The sequence below is a fragment of the Betta splendens genome, chromosome 14 (assembly GCF_900634795.4).
Source record: "Betta splendens chromosome 14, fBetSpl5.4, whole genome shotgun sequence".
Lineage (NCBI taxonomy): Eukaryota > Metazoa > Chordata > Actinopteri > Anabantiformes > Osphronemidae > Betta > Betta splendens.
In genome coordinates, this window is record NC_040894.2 from 2,694,547 (window position 1) to 2,715,206 (window position 20,660).

General features: G+C 47.2%; 1 protein-coding gene and 1 long non-coding RNA gene across 2 annotated transcripts; both read right to left on the bottom strand.

Moving 5' to 3' along the window:
* Positions 1 to 6,835: 6,835 nt before the first annotated feature.
* On the bottom strand, positions 6,836 to 17,202 carry LOC114869724 (uncharacterized). Its single transcript, XR_003788208.3, has 4 exons — positions 17,044 to 17,202; positions 16,874 to 16,951; positions 7,966 to 8,130; positions 6,836 to 7,819 (listed from the first exon to the last, which is right to left on the bottom strand). It is a non-coding gene; the product is annotated as an uncharacterized LOC114869724 (long non-coding RNA).
* Positions 9,853 to 10,415, bottom strand: LOC114869723 (insulin-like). The gene is made up of 2 exons (XM_029174174.2): positions 10,198 to 10,415; positions 9,853 to 10,051 (listed from the first exon to the last, which is right to left on the bottom strand). Exons 1-2 carry the CDS (start codon positions 10,379 to 10,381, stop codon positions 9,963 to 9,965), a joined length of 273 nt encoding a protein of 90 aa, XP_029030007.1. The 5' UTR covers positions 10,382 to 10,415; the 3' UTR covers positions 9,853 to 9,962.
* Positions 17,203 to 20,660: the final 3,458 nt, after the last annotated feature.

Consider the following 20,660-nt stretch of genomic DNA (forward strand, 5'->3'; position numbering starts at 1 on the left):
TAAGACCTGTCCGAGCTCCCGGTAACACGTACATGTACAGCGGAGTGGTTTTACTTAATGCAGGCTGCAGGGCGGTTGACCGCAGGCCACGACCGACCTGGAATATCAATTATTAACACACAGCGTGACTTAACTAGCACGTATGTTATTGTTGCGTGTGCTTCTGGGTGTACATTTAGTCAATGCAGCTTTTCCTGAGGCTTTTTTCCTCTGTAGGTGAACGTACAGTACACCATGTCCAGCGTTCACACAGAGGCATTGGTAAATATGGCCCTGCCTCAGGCCTTTCGCATGATTTAATGACGTGTGCGCGGAGGAAACCATGAACACAGTGTTAATAATGTACCTGCAGGTGCTCGAGTTTCCGTTCTCGCTTCTCACCATTCAAACGCAGGCTCGTCTCCACCTTCACCACCTCTTTTCTATCTCTGCCGCCGTATCCAGTGCAGATTGCGAAAACGGAGATCTTCCAAAGGTGACGACGGAGCAATTACAGCCTGAATTTAATTTCCTGTTATCTAGTGTGTGCGCATGACTCGTCATCTCAACATCATTCTGCTGTTTTACATCCAGTCCCTCAAAGCTAATGGGTTATATTTAGACGTGCATTAGGCACGGACGAGAGATCATTTCCAGTTATTAACACATGCAGCAGCGTTTTATTTATCTTCCACTGACGAATGACATTAAAAGGCTCATAAAACACGCCGGAAACGTCCGTCTGTGACGCGGTGTCACTTTAGAACGACATTGTGGGGTCACGGTGATTGTCATTGCAGACAAAAGATGTTTTGCAGGCTTGTCAGGCCATATGACACATTAGAGCAGACTTCCACAGGCCTCGCTGCAGATGCCGTATATAGAATAAACAGGGCCGGCTCTGCAGGCCTGCCCACGGCGGCGAGGGCTGTGTTTTAGGAGGGCACTGATTACTGTGACGCAGGCGGCGCATGCATGTTTTATTCATGTGCACCTCATTAAATCAGTGTTAATCACAGAATGAGCCAAATGTTTATGTGCAACAAGGATCGCGTGATTAGCTGCTTACATCTGCAAACTGTAACCATGTAATTCGTAAGTCTCCTTTTGTAATAAGTTGTCTAGACAATGTCATTCAACACCCACGCGTTCGACGGCGGCTCAGCAGAGACGTCACACACTGTAAAACCAATGCACTCCAGCACAACAGAAACAAACCGATGAACAATCCTTGTCTCAGTCTGATCTTTGGCCACGTTGCTACAGGGCGTCAGACGCTGTCTCTTTGAGGCGAGAGCTCAGTCAGTGATGCAATGAGAGGAGAAGTGGGGTAAAAGCAGCTGGACGTGTCTGACAGCCTTTGAAGCGTTCCACATTCAGTCAGCTTTATAGTGATGGACTTTAAAAGGTTGTGTTGTGTGTTCTGTCCACTCACCAGAGCTGAAGACACGTCTTAAATTTGGTTTAAAGCTGTAGATGCCTGGATTGAAGGGCGTGTGTGTATGGTTGTTTGCTAGTTTTAACGTGTCTCTAATAGCGTTGACTCGTGCGGATGCTGGTATTTGTGTCCGAAGTCATTTTGGCTTCAGCTGAAGTTACTCGCGGGTCCTTTGAGGGATCTTCTCATGGGGCTCATGTGTGTTTCATTAAAGCATGTTGTGTATTAACGCTTCTGACTCACCTGCTCTGTGTCTGAACGTTTCCGTAACCTCCGCTTGAGCTTTTTTTGAGCTGCCTATAAACAGAAACGTCTCCCTGCTGTTGTGGGACTTGTTTGGTCTCATGAGCCCTCCTGCTGTGACTTTCCCAACACCTCAGTAATGTCATTAGTACTCCAGTACTCCGTGTGTGTACTTTGACTACATTTGTACCTGGACTGTTTTTCACCAGAGAACAGACTCGAACCTCACCATAAAATCCTGCTGAAAATTGCTTTGAAGCTGACGGAATCAGAGTTTCTAGGTCATCGGTTTCCCACGGGGCCCCGCGTAACTGGTGAGAGAACATAAAAAAGCATGGCTGCTAATGCAACCAGTGATACAGGGGGAGCGACGCACACAGGATGAACAGGAAGCCACGCGTGTTCACAACCACAGTCAGCTTTGTTTGTCTCAATCCAGGATTTGGACTTAAATGCAAAGACATCGACTCATTTACATATTACTCCTAAATCTAGGAACTGTGAAATTAATGAGCTTTTTTTAAGTGAATGCGAAATAAACACTAGAGGCACAGCTCGGTCATACGATACATTTTCTTTAAAGACTTGGAGACTTGGAGAACGTTCCTTGTGCATGGCTTACTTTTACAAACCCACTTTCTGTGTTTGTTTGACACCTCTGTTCTTTTCCTCCACTCTGCTAAAATTTGATATACATAATGTGCTGACTCCCACCTTTACTAACAAATGACTGTTTCCCACACAATTCCACCAGTAAGCTGTTTCATGATTAATTACTTTGCCTAATTTAGTTTTGCAAAACTCTTGTTAGACACTCACACCAATGCCTCATTTTTTCTTCTTCTCTGTTTTGCCGCCTCGCCTGCGTGACAGCCTGCGTTAGCCACGATCCCACAGGTCTGAGAGCTTAGTCTGTTGACTGCCTGTTTGGTAAAAACATCAAGCATACAACTGCGCCTCCGACTTCACTCCCGTGAAAATTGCCGTGACCTCAGGCCATTTAGAGAAGAAATATTAAGCCGCTGTTGTTTTTCCACTCTACAACAAATGTTAACAAGGCGTTCAATTAAATGTCTGATGCAGAAAGTGACAAGGTAACGCTAATAAAGACAAACACCTTGAACAGGGAGTTACTGACTGAAGATCATCAGAATGTAATATTCGAATAAATATTCATATTTAAACCTTCACTTGTTTTGCAAACATAACCATGACTCTCCTGCATCCAGTGGCTGTATTTCTTGGATAAACCTTTATCTTTATCTAAAATTAAAATCTCTTGCAAACATATTACCATCAAAGCTGTAACAACTGGTTCCTCCCTCGCTGTGATGTGAAATTATTGCGGTACATATTTAGGTACATGGACTCACGCGCAGAGAGGTGGGGATTTGACAGCCGTGAATTAGTGGGTAATGAGGCCACACTCTTTAAAGTAGGAGGCGCCATCGACTGAAAGCAACAAAAGGTCAAGCTGTGAGGGCTGCCACGAACCTGTTAAAAGGTAACACTCCACATCAGGGGCCTTTTTTAGCTCCAATTCCTTACAGGTTACCAAAGGGAAGCGTTAAAGTGGGCGGAGCCAGTGTTCATCTCATGCCTGTTTCCTTTTCTCGTTTGATGGTGCTACTTTGATAATTGCACCACAAATGTCACTTCCGGTCTTGATCGGTCAGGATTTTGCTGTGAGCATCAACACAGACAAGGAGGATTTTCGAGGATGAGGTCAGGAGCTATTCGATTACCGCTGATGGACCGATCACCTGCCAGGATTCTATGACAGCAGCTCTAAGTCCATAACATTGATTTACGTTTACCACCACGGCTCAATAAAATGTTGTGCATGCGATTTTCCAGAATATATGTTGGATAAGTGATGACACACTGGTTTGGTCTTTCCACTGTGAATGGCCTCACTTGTGAGGTAGATTATTCTTATTAGCGGCCGGTGAAAAGAGATCTGCAGGCGGGCGTCTTGTATAATGGTCCCCTTTCAAATCCTTATCAGGTCCAGACTCAAACAGGTGGGGAGAGGATGCGCATGTAGAGAAAGCCCTCCATCTTTCACAGGGTTTCCAAAGCCTCATTCTTTGTGCCATGATGGATTCGGCATATTAATAATGGACAAGGACACTATTATTCTGGGATATCCAATTTAAAGTGATGAAAAAGTAATACACTGGAGTTTGAATGAAATGAGAAATTGGAGGAAAAAGATATGATGGGGTTTCTTCAAATGGGGGATGTGCAGAATCTCATATTAGTCCAGTGTAAATCACCTCTGTGCAATTTACTAAGTGCTCGCAGCATTGACTGTCCTGACTGCACTCATGGGACTAGATGCATAAAACATAATTCATGACCCTATACAGTGTACACACGAGCAAAAATTTGCAACCTGTGCAGGATTTATGAGCCTAATGGTACAGGCTGTTTATAGTCGCCGTGCCTTCGTGGCGCGGCAGCAGCTGGCATCTTGGACGGTCCATCATGGTGCCAGATGTGGAGACGTGGAACTGAAGCCCACCCTGTCCTCACAGGAAGTGATGAACCAAACCCACAGAAGAGCTTTAATCAGCCATGCTGTGTTTGTGGCTCTGGACAGTTCGTCTTCTATGCTAATTAGGTCCAAGGTAAAATGCAGATGTACCAAGTAATTCCACTTTTCTAATATACGTAAGATTCAGATTCGTCTCCAGCTCATTCCAACACAATAATTACAACTTATTTAATACCAGACAACGATGCCGCCGTTGCTTGTTTGTAACATCACATGAGCTGTAAAAGGCTCCGGTTCCTCCAGTCGAACTTTGACACAAGGAGCCGCTGATTGCTGATTCAGCGAGTACCGACTCTTTCTTTTTACTGCACGGCTAATTAAATGCGGAGCGACGTCTGCTGCAGTGACGCAGCAGCAGCTGGAGACACGTCGTGTCTTCAGATCTATATTTTATAGCCGATGGAAACGGCAGCTCCGGGAGCGGTGACGTCCAAGTTCCTTTCGCTCTGTACTCAACTAGAGTAAGACACAACTGAACTGAGCCTATTCATCACAGGCACCGGCTGAATTTTCTTCTTTGAGACGATCCGCCTCTTTATAGAACAATTAGGAGAATCAAATTTACTCAGCTCCTCCGATTGCTTTCTCCTTTTTGCCTGTTCTCGCTTAACCTTTTCTATTTTATTGTAAAAACCTCGGGGGGAGTAAAAGGTCATGGAGTATAAAAAGCAGCACTCACTGCCAGAGTGATGAGAAATCCACTCCAAGCTTTTGGAACACAAAGACAACGTCCCCCTAATTTTCAACCTAATTATCTTCTGATTAATGCTTTAAGGGAGGTTGTTCAATGTGGTCGTCACTCACTTCACCTGATTAAATAGTCGGCCTTTTGCCAAAACAATCAGATGCAGGTTCAGCGCTACTGCAATTGTTACTCAGGAGGATCTATGGAGAGGAGACTCACGCAGATCATAATTACATTGTCATTCAGATTGCAGGTATTGCCAGGGGTGGAGGGTCTTGGTGTGAAGGGGCCTGTTGAACCTCCACCTCGCTTACTGTATAGTCGGTCTTTTATTCTTCTTTTCTTTTCTGTTTTTGGTAAAAGCCTTTAATGGAATCATTCATTCATCTCTAGGCTCATCTTCTTTTTGTTGATGCTCTGTTGCCTCAGACCAGAAAATGTCATGTTGACATTGTGCCATTTCCTGGTCTTTGATCTCCTGGATGCCGGATTGTCCAGATGAGCTTGTTAAAGGTGAACTTGGCTCCGCTTTTCTCTCCAGACTTGTCTCTGATCCAAACAGACGGCTTGGGAAGAAACAGGGAGTTGATCAATGTGAAATTATAGATATGAGGCTTGGTTTTAATTTGTGGCTCTGAGATCAGCTCATCCAGTAATTACGTGTTGTCAGAGTGGTTGATGCTGTTGTGAGTCAGTTATGTCTCTTTCTCTGATTAACAAATATTCCCATGCTTGCTACGGATCCAGAACAAAATCGAATGAACAGAATTGTATCCGGTTTTAAAATTGATGCCAGCTCAGTTGCTGGGTGTTAAAACTAAGGAGCTGTATTTGGGGGGAGAAAAGAAGAGAATCCTCCAGGGGCACAGACAGATCTGTAGTGTCCGGCGCTCAGGCACATTGGCTGCTACATGAAGGCACCTCGCGGCTGCATTGCAGATATAAAATTCATATTCTGTGGCCGAAGCTTCATCTTCCTCATTCCCCCTGCAACAGGGCCTGCACAGAATGTAATCACAGGACTGACTGGGGATCCGTCTCCTGCTCCACCTGCCAGTCTCTCTGTTCCTGAGTCTGGCTCAATTAAAGCCATGAACTGTTTAAAAAATAATGTCAAGTTAATGTTAAAACTGTCTAATTAGGATCAGAAATCTACTCTTTTGCTGCTAGCGAGCAGCATTGTATTTATTTTTAGCTCACCATATCTTGTAGCATCTGGCTCAAAGTGTCATGTCAGTTGTCTTTGTCGAGGCACAAGGCGCTTGTGTTAGCATCAGAAAAGTAATTCCTTTCCACTTGTCATTCTGCTGATATTTCCCCATCACTCTGGGTTGTTTCCGACCTAGAGAGCACTCAGCAGTTGCTCAAACAAGCGCTTTTGGCTGTTCACGCGCAGGCTAAAATTAGCCTAAGCAAATTCTTTAGTGGGTGGAAGGGGAATATAAATGTGTGAAGCCGGCCTGTTCCTTCCACTGTGTTTTTCTGCATGATTCCTTCATGCATGAGCGCGAGAATAAATCATTTAACATATGACTAAGTGGCGGAGCGATCAAGCGAGCAATTGAATGAGTAATTGAGCACGTGTGAGCCGGGGGACTGATCAGCCGAGTGACTGACAGACAGGGAGACAGCCCAGTGGCTGCGTGAGTGACTGGTGTCCAGGTGAAGCTGTGACGGTTCTTAGCATGCTAATGGCGATGCCGCGCAGGCAGAGGACGGGGGTGAAAGTAGGAGGGGGGGGGGCGTGAATGGTGCGGATGGAAACGGAGGTGGAGGAGCAGCAGGTGAGCGCGGGGAGCTGTGTGCGTGCAGTTCCAGGTTGCTCCAGATAAGAGTCTAACAGGAAATTGCAATATGGAGGCACGGCGTCTCAAGTGGAATACTAAGACTCTCTCCTCCTCGTCTTCAGTGCAGGGCAGTGTGCCAGTGAAATCCCTAATGAATATGCTTTATTATTATCGCCATTGCACTAAACTGTAATTGCCATATGGAACCGTGTAATTGCTATAATCATGAAGTCTTGCTTTTAATCTAATACACTGCACATTATCAGCAGGATGTGCTTCAGTGGGAACAGTGGAACATTGTGATGTACTGTAACAAGCATTTGGTTATTTAGAGCAGAGTTGTGGATTTGCATTTAAGGTGAATTCTTTATGACGCCACAGAGATTCAGAGCGAGCTCCGCTTTACATCCTGTGGGTAAAATCTGGAGGCTTGAACGGGCGCGTTGTGTGCAGCACATCTGCAGGGCAGCCAGCAGGGGGAAGTGCTGATCTCTGCTAAACGCATACGTCCTGTGGCTCGTTTGGAGAATTATGCTTTTTTGATGCCGTGTGCACGATGAACGTGAGGCTGGAAGTCTGGGCCAGTTTAAGTCAGAATCCAGACGAAACAGGGAAAGTAACAGCATCATTCTGCAAATGTTTAAATGGCCTGTGCCCATTAAGCGTCACAAACATTGGTAGAGTTGGTTCGAGTCTGTTCAAGGAACATGAGGATTGTGCCAAAACCCCTTTAACACTCAAGAAAAGTGTTGATGTAACAGGAGCATGGGCCACAAGCCTGGAGGGTGTCTGGATGCCACAGGAATAAAGGCTTCAACTCCATGATCCATGCATCACCAAGAGAGAACACGTAACGCAATAGACCACTGTTATGGAATCATTACTGAAATATAACATTCATTAGTTAAAACGCACCCGTTTAAAAGACTATTCTCAACTATAGCTCTTTATTTTTTAAGGAAGCTGGACAATAGTCGGCTTCCAAGCGAGACTTCAGCTGGTGAACTGATTCTTGCTGCTGACGTTGAAGCTAGATGTTCAGGGGCAGAATCTCTCCAAGTCGAAGATGGTGCAGGACTTATAGCAGCACGCTTCCACGGCCCCTGGCCGCCACTTCCTGTTTCAACCTGAAACACATGAAAGGACCGCAGCAGACGTTAACACAGCGCTGGCACCAACACGGGGGCACGTTTGAGGATTGGGCGTTAAGTCTGGACGAAGCTTAAGCATTTTGAATGATTGTGAACGACGGTGGTTTATTGCTTTGTCTCACGCTGCTCAAAGGTCTCAAAGGTCGTCCCACAGACGAAATGAAGGGCGTCCTCCAGCTCTCCCCCACACAGAGTCTCGGCGGGGAAGCCTTGGGAGCCCGGGCACCACGTGGCCAGCAGGACCAGCAGGACCGTGGTGTGGAGCCAGAGCGCCGCCATGGTGGTGACTGGAGCAGCGTGAAACAGCGGCCAGTCAGAGGAAAGGAGTGCAAACGGTACAGGAAGAGGAAGAGGATGAGGAGATGGGGTAGAAGATGAAGCTGAGCCGACGGCACAGAGCAGCTGGTTCGATTCTTCTAACCATTAATACTCCCACCGCTCCCTGGACCCACCCACCGTGAGAACGGACCCACCCCAGCCAGCGTCTCCAGTCAGCAGACATTGGTGGCACTCAGTAAAGCAAACCCAGCTAATGAGCCAAGATTTGACCTCTGAGCGTGTGTGAGTTGCTGCTTTTTTCCGAGCACGAGCTGGAAAAACATGCCGTTTTTTGACAATAAATCCCTTTGAGTAGTTGAAGAGCGTTTTTGTTTTTAGTCTGTGAAAACGGCATTTGCTGGTTGAAAGGGGTGCAAACCAGTTTCCCAGTTGAGGCAGGAAAACCACTGACAGGATGTTTTAGTTGCAGCTACGCCGCCCTGTGCCGTATAGAAGTCCCTGCTGAACTCCCCTGTGCCGCCTCCCTACGTTTTTCTATGCAGCACAACTTTGATGCTGAACGCTCCCAGTCTCTGGTGATGAGAGTTTGTCTGCCTCCTTTATTCTGAGACAGTCCCGGTTGCAGCCCATGTGGATTAACCAGTCGCATGTAGGTCAACTGTGGCAGCTCTGTGTAAATACCATTGGTAAAGGTGGTATTTATCGCATGCTATCTCTTTGCTGTAAAGTGTTTTGATGCTGACCACTTCAGTGTGAGCCCACATGTGCATTCTGCAGAACCCAGAGTTGAAAATCTAACTGAACACAGATGAGGGACTCTTCATCTTGCTGACACCCTGCTTCAGTACGGGGATGCTGAGGAGCTGAGACCCTCGGCTCAACCTGGACGACCGCTAGCCTTTGGTCCCGCACTCATTCTGGCTTGGGACTCCACCGATGCAGAGCTGATACCGGCAGAGCTGGCTTTTACACAGGATTCTCCTCCAGCAGTGACCATGCGGTCTCGTATATGATCACGTATGCAGATCGTGACTGAAAGGCGCCCACGGTGCCCACGGTGCAGCCAACCACCACGGCCTGGCTTTTCCAAAGGGGCTAATTTGGAGTTGTGTGATTTGCTGAAGGGTATTTGAGCAGGGGAGTTGGTGAACAAACCACCAACTTTGCAATTAATACAATGTTTTCTATAATCACTGCAGTGTTTTATCATGTTTCTCATACAGAGGATGAATAACCTTGCTAACGGCATTACCGAGACGTGAACTTTGGTACCAGTGCCGTGATGACCGATCGGCTGGATTCACAAATGTGGTTACAAAAATCCATTTTTATCCAAATAGTTCAAAGATTGGACATTGATGTCATGTCAGTCTTCACTAGAACCAAACCTTAAATCAAATCACATCTACCTTGGACTCTTCTATCAAATTATCAAAGAGTAAAAGCGCGAGAAGAAGTGAAGAAATGGGTCTGGAAAAAAAAGCCTTCATATTCATTGTTATTTCACCCACAAACGAGACGCACTCTGCACTAACTGCTGCCAGTGGTTCCATGGTTTTACAGTATTGGGCCACAAGCCTGGAGGGCGTCTGGATGCCACAGGAATAAAGGTCTCAACTCCATGATCCATGCATCACCAAGAGAGAACACGTGACGCAAGGAACCACTGTTATGGAATCATTACTGAAATATAACATTCATTTGTAAAAACGCACCCATTTAAAAGACTATTCTTTTATACAATAGCATTTAATTTTTAAGGAAGCTGGACAATAGTCGGCTTCAAAGCGAGACTTCAGCTGGTGAACTGATTCTTCCTGCTGACGTTGAAACTGGATGTTCAGTGACATAAGTCCTGCAGGTCGGAGAGGGTGCAGGTCATAAAGCAGCACATAGCTGCGATGTTTAGGCTCCTCCTCTGCCTTTGAGCTGAAACACATGAAAGGACCGCAGCAGACGTCAACACAACACTGGCACCAACATGGAGGCAAATTTGAGGATTGGGCGTTAAGTCTGGACGAAGCTGAAGCATTTTGAATGATTGTGAATGATAGAGGTTTATTGCTTTGTCTCACGCTGCACTGGGTCCTCATCGGTCGTCCTGGCCGTGTAGAAAAAATTCCGTTCCCCACAGACGATTTGAAGAGCGTCGACCAGCTCTCCCCCACACAGAGTCTCGGCGGGGAAGCCTTGGGAGCTTGGGCACCACGTGGCCAGCAGGACCAGCAGGACCGTGGTGTGGAGCCAGAGCGCCGCCATGGTGGTGACTGGAGCAGCGGGAAACAGCGGCCAGTCAGAGGAACCATTAATACTCCCACCGCCCCCTGGACCCACCCATCATCGCGACGGACCCACCCACTGTGAGGATAGACCCGCCCACTGTGAGAACGGACCCACCCACCATGAGGACGGACCCACCCCAGCCAGCGTCTCCAGTCAGCAGACATTGGTGGCACTCAGTAAAGCAAACCCAGCTAATGAGCCAAGATTTGACCTCTGAGCGTGTGTGAGCTGCTGCTTTTTTTCGTGCACGAGCTGGAAAAACATGCCGTGTTTTTGACACTAAATCCCTTTGAGTAGTTGAAGAGCGTTTTTGTTTTTAGCCTGTGAAAACAGCATTTGCTGGTTGAAAGGGGTGCAAACCAGTTTCCCAGTTGAGGCAGGAAAACCACTGACAGGATGTTTTAGTTGCAGCTACGCCGCCCTGTGCCGTATAGAAGTCCCTGCTGAACTCCCCTGTGCCGCCTCCCTACGTTTTTCTGTGCAGCAGAACTTTGATGCTGAACGCTCGCAGTCTCTGGTGACGAGCGCTTGTCTGCCTCCTTTATTCTGAGACAGTCCCGGTTGCAGCCCATGTGGATCAACCAGTCGCATGTAGGTCAACTGTGGCAGCTCTGTGTAAATACCATTGGTAAAGGTGGGATTTATCACATGCTATCACTTTGCTGTAAAGTGTTTTGATGCTGACCACTTCAGTGTGAGCCCACATGTGCATTCTGCAGAACCCAAAGTTTAAAATCCAACTGAACACAGATGAGGGACTCTTCATCTTGCTGACAGCCTGCTTCAGTACGGGGATGCTGAGGAGCTGAGACCTCAGCTCAACCTGGACGACGCTAGCCTTTGGTCCCGCACTCATTCTGGCTTGGGACTGTACCGATGCAGAGCTGATACCGGCAGAGCTGGCTTTTACACAGGATTCTCCTCCAGCAGTGACCATGCAGTCTCGTATATGATCACGTATGCAGATCGTGACTGAAAGGCGCCCACGGTGCCCACGGTGCAGGCAACCACCAAGGCCTGGCTTTGCCAAAGGGGCTAATTTGGAGTTGTGTGATTTGCTGAAAGGGTATTTGAGCAGGGGAGTTGGTGAACAAACCACCAACCTTGCAATTAATACAGTGCTTTCTATAATCACTGCAGTGTTTTATCATGTTTCTCATACAGAGGATGAATAACCTTGCTAACGGCATCACAGAGACGTGAACTTTGGTACCAGTGCCGTGATGACCGACCGGCTGGATTCACAAATGTGGTTACAAAAATCCATTTTCATCCAAATAGTTCAAAGATTGGACATTGATTTCATGTCAGTCTTCACTAGAACCAAACCTTAAATCAAAGCACATCTACCTTGGACTCTTCTATCGAAGTATCAAAGAGTAAAAGCAAGAGAAGAAGTGAAGAAATGGGTCTGGAAAGAAAAGCCTTCATATTCATTGTTATTTCACCCACAAATGAGACGCACTCTGCACTAAGCGTTGCCAGTTTCCATGGTTTTACAGTATTGGGCCAGAAGCCTGGAGGGCGTCTGGATGCCACAGGAATAAAGGTCTCAACTCCATGATCCATGCATCACCAAGAGAGAACACGTGACGCAAGGAACCACTGTTATGGAATCATTACTGACATATAACATTCATTTGTAAAAACGCACCCATTTTAAAGACTATTCTATTATACTATAGCATTTTATTTTTAAGGAAGCTGGACAATAGTCGGCTTCAAAGCGAGACTTCAGCTGGTGAACTGATTCTTGCTGCTGACGTTGAAGCTGGATGTTCAGGAACAGAATTTCTCCAGGTGGGAGAGGGTGCAGGACTTAAAGCAGCACTCTTCCACAACGTGTGGCCTCCTCCTCTTTTGAGCTGAAACACATGAAAGGACCGCAGCAGATGTCAACACAACACTGGCACCAACACGGAGGCACGTTTGAGGATTAGGCGTCAAGTCTGGACGAAGCTGAAGCATTTTGAATGACTGCGAGCAATGGTGGCTTTTTGCTTTGTCTCACGCTGCACTGGGTCCTCATCGGTCGTCCTGGCCGTGAAGAAAAAACTCCGTTCCCCACAGACGATTTGAAGAGCGTCGACCAGCTCTCCCCCACACAGAGTCTCGGCGGGGAAGCCTTGGGAGCTTGGGCACCACGTGGCCAGCAGGACCAGCAGGACCGTGGTGTGGAGCCAGAGCGCCGCCATGGTGGTGACTGGAGCAGCGGGAAACAGCGGCCAGTCAGAGGAAAGGAGTGCAAACGGTACAGGAAGAGGAAGAGGACGAGGAGATGGGGTAGAAGATGAAGCTGAGCCGACGGCACAGAGTGGCTGGTTCGATTCTTCTAACCATTAATACTCCCACCGCCCCCTGGACCCACCCATCGTCGGGACGGTCCCACCCACCATGAGGATGGACCCACCCACCAAGAGGATGGACCCACCCACCGTGAGGATGGACCCACCCCAGCCAGCGTCTCCAGTCAGCAGACATTGGTGGCACTCAGTAAAGCAAACCCAGCTAATGAGCCAAGATTTGACCTCTGAGCGTGTGTGAGCTGCTGCTTTTTTCCGAGCACGAGCTGGAAAAACATGCCGTGTTTTTGACACTAAATCCCTTTGAGTAGTTGAAGAGCGTTTTTGTTTTTAGCCTGTGAAAACGGCAGTTGCTGGTTGAAAGGGGTGCAAACCAGTTTCCCAGTTGAGGCAGGAAAACCACTGACAGGATGTTTTAGTTGCAGCTACGCCGCCCTGTGCAGTATAGAAGTCCCTGCTGAACTCCCCTGTGTGTCACGAACCGGCAATGGAGGAAGGACCCAAATGCACAGCGTTGGCTTGATTATGATAAGAAGATTTATTAGCCAGGTCAGGCAGGCAGAGGTCACACACGGTGAAGTAGCAAACAGGATCCGTCAAGGAGCAGGCAGAGACGAGGTCAAAGAACAGGCAAAGATCAACTGACTGCACAGGACTGTCACAGGTTAGGCAGAAGCAGGGTTGAGGGCAAAACAAGATCAAGACGGGAAAGGCAAGATTACAATGAATGCTGGAAAGCTACTCTGGAACAACGAAGACAATCTGGCAGGGAACTAAGGCTAGAGGTGGTGCTTAAATACTAAATGGTAAATGGCTGATGAGACACAGGTGAGGCTAACAAGAAACGGAAGTGAAGCTGGAACAAAAATGACAGGACAAAACCGGAAGTATGAGAAAATAAAACAGGAAGTGAGTCGTGACACTGTGCCGCCTCCCTACGTTTTTCTGTGCAGCAGAACTTCGATGCTGAACGCTCCCAGTCTCTGGTGACGAGCGCTTTTCTGCCTCCTTTATTCTGAGACGTTCCCTGTTGCAGCCCATGTGGATTAACCTGTTGCATGTAGGTCAACTGTGGCAGCTCTGTGTAAATAACATTGGTAAAGGTGGTATTTATCGCATGCTATCTCTTTGCTGTAAAGTGTTTTGATGCTGACCACTTCAGTGTGAGCCCACATGTGCATTCTGCAGAACCCAGAGTTGAAAATCTAACTGAACACAGATGAGGGACTCTTCATCTTGCTGACAGCCTGCTTCAGTACGGGGATGCTGAGGAGCTGAGACCTTGGCTCAACCTGGACGACCGCTAGCCTTTGTTGCCTGATGACCTTGCTAACGACATCACCACCACCACACATATCGTTCTGTGGGAGACGTGCTGATGTTTCACAGCGTGACTGGCCCGGAGTGTTTGGAGCGAAGTCTCCACGTCGGCAGCTGAATGGAGAAAGATCTGCATCGGCATCCAGCTCCCGCCCCGTGAAGACAAAACACGCGCCGACTTCAACCGAGACGTGAACTTTGGTACCAGTGCCGTGATGACCGACCGGCTGGATTCACAAATGTGGTTACAAAAATCCATTTTCATCCAAATAGTTCAAAGAATGGACAATGATTTCATGTCAGTCCTCACTAGAACCAAACCTTAAATCAAAGCACATCTACCTTGGACTCTTCTATCGAAGTATCAAAGAGTAAAAGCGAGAGATGAAGTGAAGAAATGGGGCTGGAAAGAAAAGCCTTCATATTCATTGTTATTTCACCCACAAACGAGACGCACTCTGCACTAAGCGCTGCCAGTTTCCATGGTTTTATTATGTTAGTGATAATTTTAAAAGCCTGCACCGCGTGCACTGTCATTTTAATGCTGCTTCTATCATAACACAAAGGACGCTCTGCTTTCATCAGCTGCAGTTGCTCACTTTGTGTGAGTCACTTGCTTAGATGTGTTGTCTACAGTAATCTTCCCATGAGTTCCTGAGCTGCCGGATCTGGACCAATGCAGTGCACATGAAAAGTGTCGGACATGTCTGACACGTCAGCCAATCAGGGGATTTGTCCAAAGCCATGAGTGGGCGGCAGCAGCTCGGACCGGTCTGTGGCCCGAGGAACCAACTCTGGATCCGCTCGGCCGCTGCTTTGTTTGGATGCTCGTCCCTGAGACGTGAGCTTCTGCTGTATGTGCACCTCAGATACATTTTGCAAAGGGACGGGGACGGATGAATATGGAAGCACATGCCGCTCCCGACGAGATGCAGTTTTGTTCTTGATTGTGCAGCGCCCGGTGATTCATGGCTCCGTTAAGTCATTTTGATTCCGAATGGATACGCACTGTATTGCATCCATTCAGGAACGCCATGTTTCCTCTATGCGGTGACGTTTTTATGCAGAAATGCTCACAAAAACGAGTCAAATGCCCTCATTAGACCCAGAAACACACAAACTCTGCAGACGGAGGCGCAGCTCCGACGCGGCGCCGCTGTGACTAATGCACCTGCTGAAAATAGGTGAGGACTGATTTAAATGCATTACTTGTTGCAAACTGATTTGATGCCGTCATACATTTTCCCGAGCCTGTTGAGCCTGAATACAAACAGGCACCTTAGGAATTGAGACATTATATAGAAATGGAAAGTGCAAAAAAGGTGCGTGCTCGTGGGATGACAAATAAATGCTGCCGATTATGAATTATTTGACTGATTGAGGAGCTATAAATGGAACAAGGTACGATTCACTACACAATGAGTTTTCAGGATATCAACTTTTAAGAGAATTCAAACCAACACAGATCTAGTGTTCAAATCACTAATTGGATTTATTACATATGATGAGATAATGTAATCAGGTGCTATTCATAATTTGAGTAGATCTGTTTGTTTGGCCGTGGTTTTATGTGGAGAGACCTCGTGAGATTTTGTTTCCCCAGAGTGGGTTTCTATTGTGTATCTAGTCCCTGTTAGGAAGCCTTAAGTGTCAGGAAGAATGGGGAGCTCAGCTCTGCATTCTTCTGATCAAAACTATTATTCATGGTCTAATGTCCTGTGTTTTATGCACAGCATGCGACATCATTCTCACTTTAAATCAAGCGGTTTGATTCTACTAATTTTGTAAAGTAAGTACAGTAAAAGGAGCCGCTTGGACAGAAAACCACATGATTAGGACCAATAAGAGACAAGTGGGTGTTTCCTGCCATCAGGCTTTAGTCCAAGAACTGCACCGCTTCAAAATGTGCTCCGGCCAGAATGCTCAGAATGAGCTGGATGACACTGTGGGACTGCGTAATATGTCACAGGACCCAATCACTGTCCATGTGGTTCAGGCTGTTGAGCTCTGCCAGGAGCAGGCAAAAGGGGCAGTGAGAGTCTCAGCTGAGGAAAGGGGGGAGTCAACCAGCCAGAACACCTCAGACCCCACCTACAGCAGCAGGCGTGGCCTCCTCTGCTGGTGCACGTCCACCAGAAGGTGGAGGTAATGCAGCATCAGCCTGTATGAAGCCTAAAGCCTGTTTTTTAACTTGCGTATCTCAGCTGCATTTTCCTGACACTGCAAAGTTTCTATTCTCTATTCTGTCGTATTCCAAGCATATGTCAGATATAATATACCAAAGTTCTAATACTGAATGCATGAAGACAAAACTTGCAGAAACCTGCAGCTCTGGTCTGAAAGTCAGTGAACCCAAACGAGGGGGGGCGGAGCCTCAGACAGCTTTCCCACATCTGGATTCTGCCCTGAGAGAAACGCACGACTGCAACCGCGATACAATACGATTCTTCAAATAACTGGGGGGAAAACGCGGCCTATGAACAAACAGTCACCAACTCGCGGGCGACCACCGCTGTGTGCATTCCTGTTTTCAACATCGCCCAGTCTGTATAACAACAGAAATCACTATATCAGGTCTTCTGTTCCTTATCAGGCCTCACTAGTATGATGAGAATCTACAGCTGCCCTGATCCGTCCATAGCTTAGTATAATCTTTCCTGTTCTCAGTGAGCAGTCGAACCTATTCCTAGGTTAAATATTGATCACTAATTGAATGTAAATTTTATGGTCTGTCTGTAAATCTGCTCTACTGTTCTACTAAATATCAGAATAACCCATACTGTCTGATTCTCCAGCCTTATCAACATTTGCCCACCACTGGTCTGGACACAGGGAACGCTCTTACCTTGTTCACTCCTCGTGACGATGAGCGTCTTCTGTCCGGGGCTCAGTCAAATGCTTCGCTCCTTGAAGCCTCGAATTCCTGACAATGTTTCAGGGTATTAACTTTTCAAGAGAATTCAAACAATTCAAATCACAAATTGTGAATTGATTACATATGATGAGGCACTATACTCAAATGTTCTTGAGTTCTTCTTGAGGTCGGCCGTTCACGCGCACAGATGTGCCTCAGAGCAGACTCCAGGATAAACGCACCCAACGTGAACCTCTGGTTTAATCCTTCGCCACGACCATCCGCAAATGCCCAAATATGGCCTGTTTACTTGTGTTCTGTGCCTTTGAACCCGATTCCAGGGCTGCAGAGAATAACCTGAGATAAACCCTTTACTGCTTTTATACCTTTTGTGATTTGTAAAATCTTTACAGCCGCTCTAAGCAGATGCAAAGTCAGTGAAAGCTTCAGTCTCTGTGCTGTATTTCAAGCCTGCCACAGATTTAGGACCTGTCCTTAGTGATATGGCAAATTTAATACAAGAGCATATGATCTGTGTATAGCACCGCACAAAGTGACTCTTGGCAAGAAATCCAGAGTGAGTCATGTATTAGTCATGTCCTTGGACTCTGCTGCCTGAGAGGAAAAGTTTTTGTGTGGCTGTGAGTTAAAAGGCAGAGAGGGCCCTTGAGCAGGGGAGGCTGTAATTGAGCCACTATGAGGGAGTGAGGAGAATAAATGCAGTTGTGTAGTCATGCAGTGTGCAGGTGTGTGTGTATTGTCTGTGCGTGTGTGTATGTATATATATATATATATATATATATATATGGATTGGTTTCTGCTCCTCAGCAGTTCTTTTAGATGGAAGTGGCCCCTGCAACAGCAAATGCAGTATTGCTGGATGTTTGATGTGAAGTCTCAATGTTGGAGAGATTTATTGTGATTGTTAGTTTTCTACAGAAGTGGAAGGTTGTTCAACTAAACTTTATTAATGAGCTGAAACGTGCATGACTCTGGGACTCGTGAAATGGTGTTTGACTGCGAGTTGCATTAACTTCCACACGGTGGCTTTAGATGAAAAGCAGAGCAGGTAGAAGATGAGGCGTCACGAGGAGCAAACGGCAGGAAGCAGTGTGATCTGTGAAGGCTCCAGAGATGAGCTGACGCTTCCTCTCACGGACGGAGTCGACCATCAGGTGGAAGCTGCTGCGTCTGCAGAGGGAATCTGGCCTGAGCCTCACTGTGGAGCCGAGTTCGCTCCGAGCTTTTCCCAAAATCCGTTGAGGGTCTCGAAATATCGACGCCTTCTGTCTGACACAAATGAATTGCTTTCACTTAAACTTTGTCGGTTCAGACAAATAGATTTGTACCTTTCTTCTTTCATCCACACTGACTGTTTTTACAGACGTTAATTTCAAAATGCTGCAGAGAGGCTGAGAGACAACAAGAAAACAGGGAAGGATAATAATAAAAGTCAACAGGCGGCTTATCCATAACCATATCTGGGTATCGAAGCAATTGAAGCTCTGCTCCCTTGTTTGTTGTAAGTGCTGGAGCAGTCAGGCCCATTTAAGGGACGGGGCGGCTTAATGCAGCGCCACCTGCACAGTCTGCTACACCCGCGTCAGCTTCTATTTGCTCTGTGGGCGGCGCCGACGGGTCGCGGGGACCGCTGACCTCCACAGTCAAACGGAGAGCGGCTGCTCGTGGACCGGTGGTGCAGATCGCTGCGGGTGCGAGCGCACACACGCCTGCGCACACACAACTACGCCTCCGCGTGCAAATATTTGCCGCCGCGGAGCAAGGACGCGCCGCTGACCTGCGCCACAACGTGCAACAATGAGCAAACATGCTCATCAACCCCAAATACACCCATTAAATAATAAGCGGTCACGTTCGAAGGCTCGTATGAAACTTCTTTTAGCTTCAAGGGCGGCGTGTGTTTAAGCTAATGGCACAAACAACTGCAGTCTTTTATGTCTTTCTTAAACACATCCATTAAATGAAAAAAAAAATAAGTAGAACCATTGAAGATTAATAACTTGGCAGCAATAACCACATCATGGACTGTTCTTACAGAACTGCCTACGCTCCTACTATAAGTGTATTCACTTGTTTTCCCAAGGGTGATATTATTATAAACCTGTGTTCATAATAGTCTGCATCCAGATATCTGCACATTACGGAGAAAAGGCCGAGGTTAGAGAAGATATAACTTCATTGTGTGATGTGATTATACAAGTCAGGAGTTGCATGGATGAGCTCACAGACGCACCCGACTGCTCTCACATAAAGAATTGTCTTATCTGTATTCAGAGGTAAAATCCAGCTATTTCAAGTGTACGATTTATCAAGGAGCGGAGCCGTGCAGCCTGCAGGCAAGAGTGGCCAAGATGAATGCGTAGTACGGGAACAAACGCTTCCCTCGGTCTTTCCAATGGTAATTATAACAACATAATGGCTCCCCGGTTAGTCGTTGAAATTACTGGCTGGGACACACAGCGTCAACAAAACACTCATCCGCCATAGATCACTGTTACTACAGTGTGACAAAGGGAGTGCAGCAAAGTCCTCAAAGTCACAAAGAGACGCACGCGAGGAGCAGCGAGTCAACATATGCTGTGAATCTGTTTCTGGGAGGAGGCACAAGTCGAGTGTTAAATCAGAGGATGAGACGCCGGCGCACGGACGACCGACTAAAAATGTACTGAAAAAAGGCTGTGTGGTGTCGAAGCGTCGCTGCGGTGGAGTTTCGGCTCATCCTCAGAACGCAGCGAGCGTCAGCGAGCGTTTCTGAAGCCCTTCACTCGTCCCCGTGGCCTCTGTCTCTCTGACCACCATTAGCCTGACTAATGCCGTGAAGACGGAAAAAACGCCATTCACTGATTTTATCACTAGATTCCGTTCAGGACACAAAGCTCAGAAAAGGCTTGAAACGTAACTTGTTTGTTTGATTTAGAGGAATATTTATTGTTCTGGGCAGTAAACTGTGATGCTACCGGCTCCGTTGGGACCTCTTGTTGCCTCTGGGAGCTGGTGCTGATGCTGACGTTGGTAAAGGCCGTCTGGTCCAGACTAGTGTCTGCTCCTGGCTGGGTGCTTAATAAAACACAGATGATGCTTTAACTCAACACTGCAGCTTTTAGTGTGTTTGAAAATATTGTCACAATGTAGAATGACATTACATTCTTTATTGAGATTCTGTGATTGGATGAACTTTCTCTGTAGATGGACAGCTCCGCGTCTATACACAATGACACCCGGCCCATTACTCGTGGTACTCCATCTCCTTTCAGACCTGGCCCAGGGCATCACTGAGCCCCCGGCGGTCTGAGATACATGCTGGTCAGGATGAGGCCCAGCCGTTGTCTATCTGTAGATGTTCCTACAATCTGTGCAGAATGTAAACAGTAGCAAACCCTCAGCAGCCGAGTGTGTGTTCTCTTCTCTTCCTTTTCCCTCCAGCTCTTTCCTGTGTTCCTCCATCCCCTCTCCTCTTGTTTATCCTCCTGTCCTTCCCAACCTGGTGGGATTTGCTCCTCTTGGATAGGCCCAGAACCAGATGGTGCTCAAAGGCTTAAAAGTTCTGACTGGCATCCTCTCTGATTTGTGCTTATCTGGCTGCGAGCTGCCTCGCATCCTGCACAAAGCATCCAGGCCAGTGGTTCACGTCTGTTTACGACGGGCACAGCTGACCTTTGGGATGCCGGCCTTCCAGGCTGCTGCGCAGGGGGACAAGCTGTCTGCCCCCGGCGCTCGATGGTGCAAGTCGCTTGATATTCCATAAAACCCTGTCACA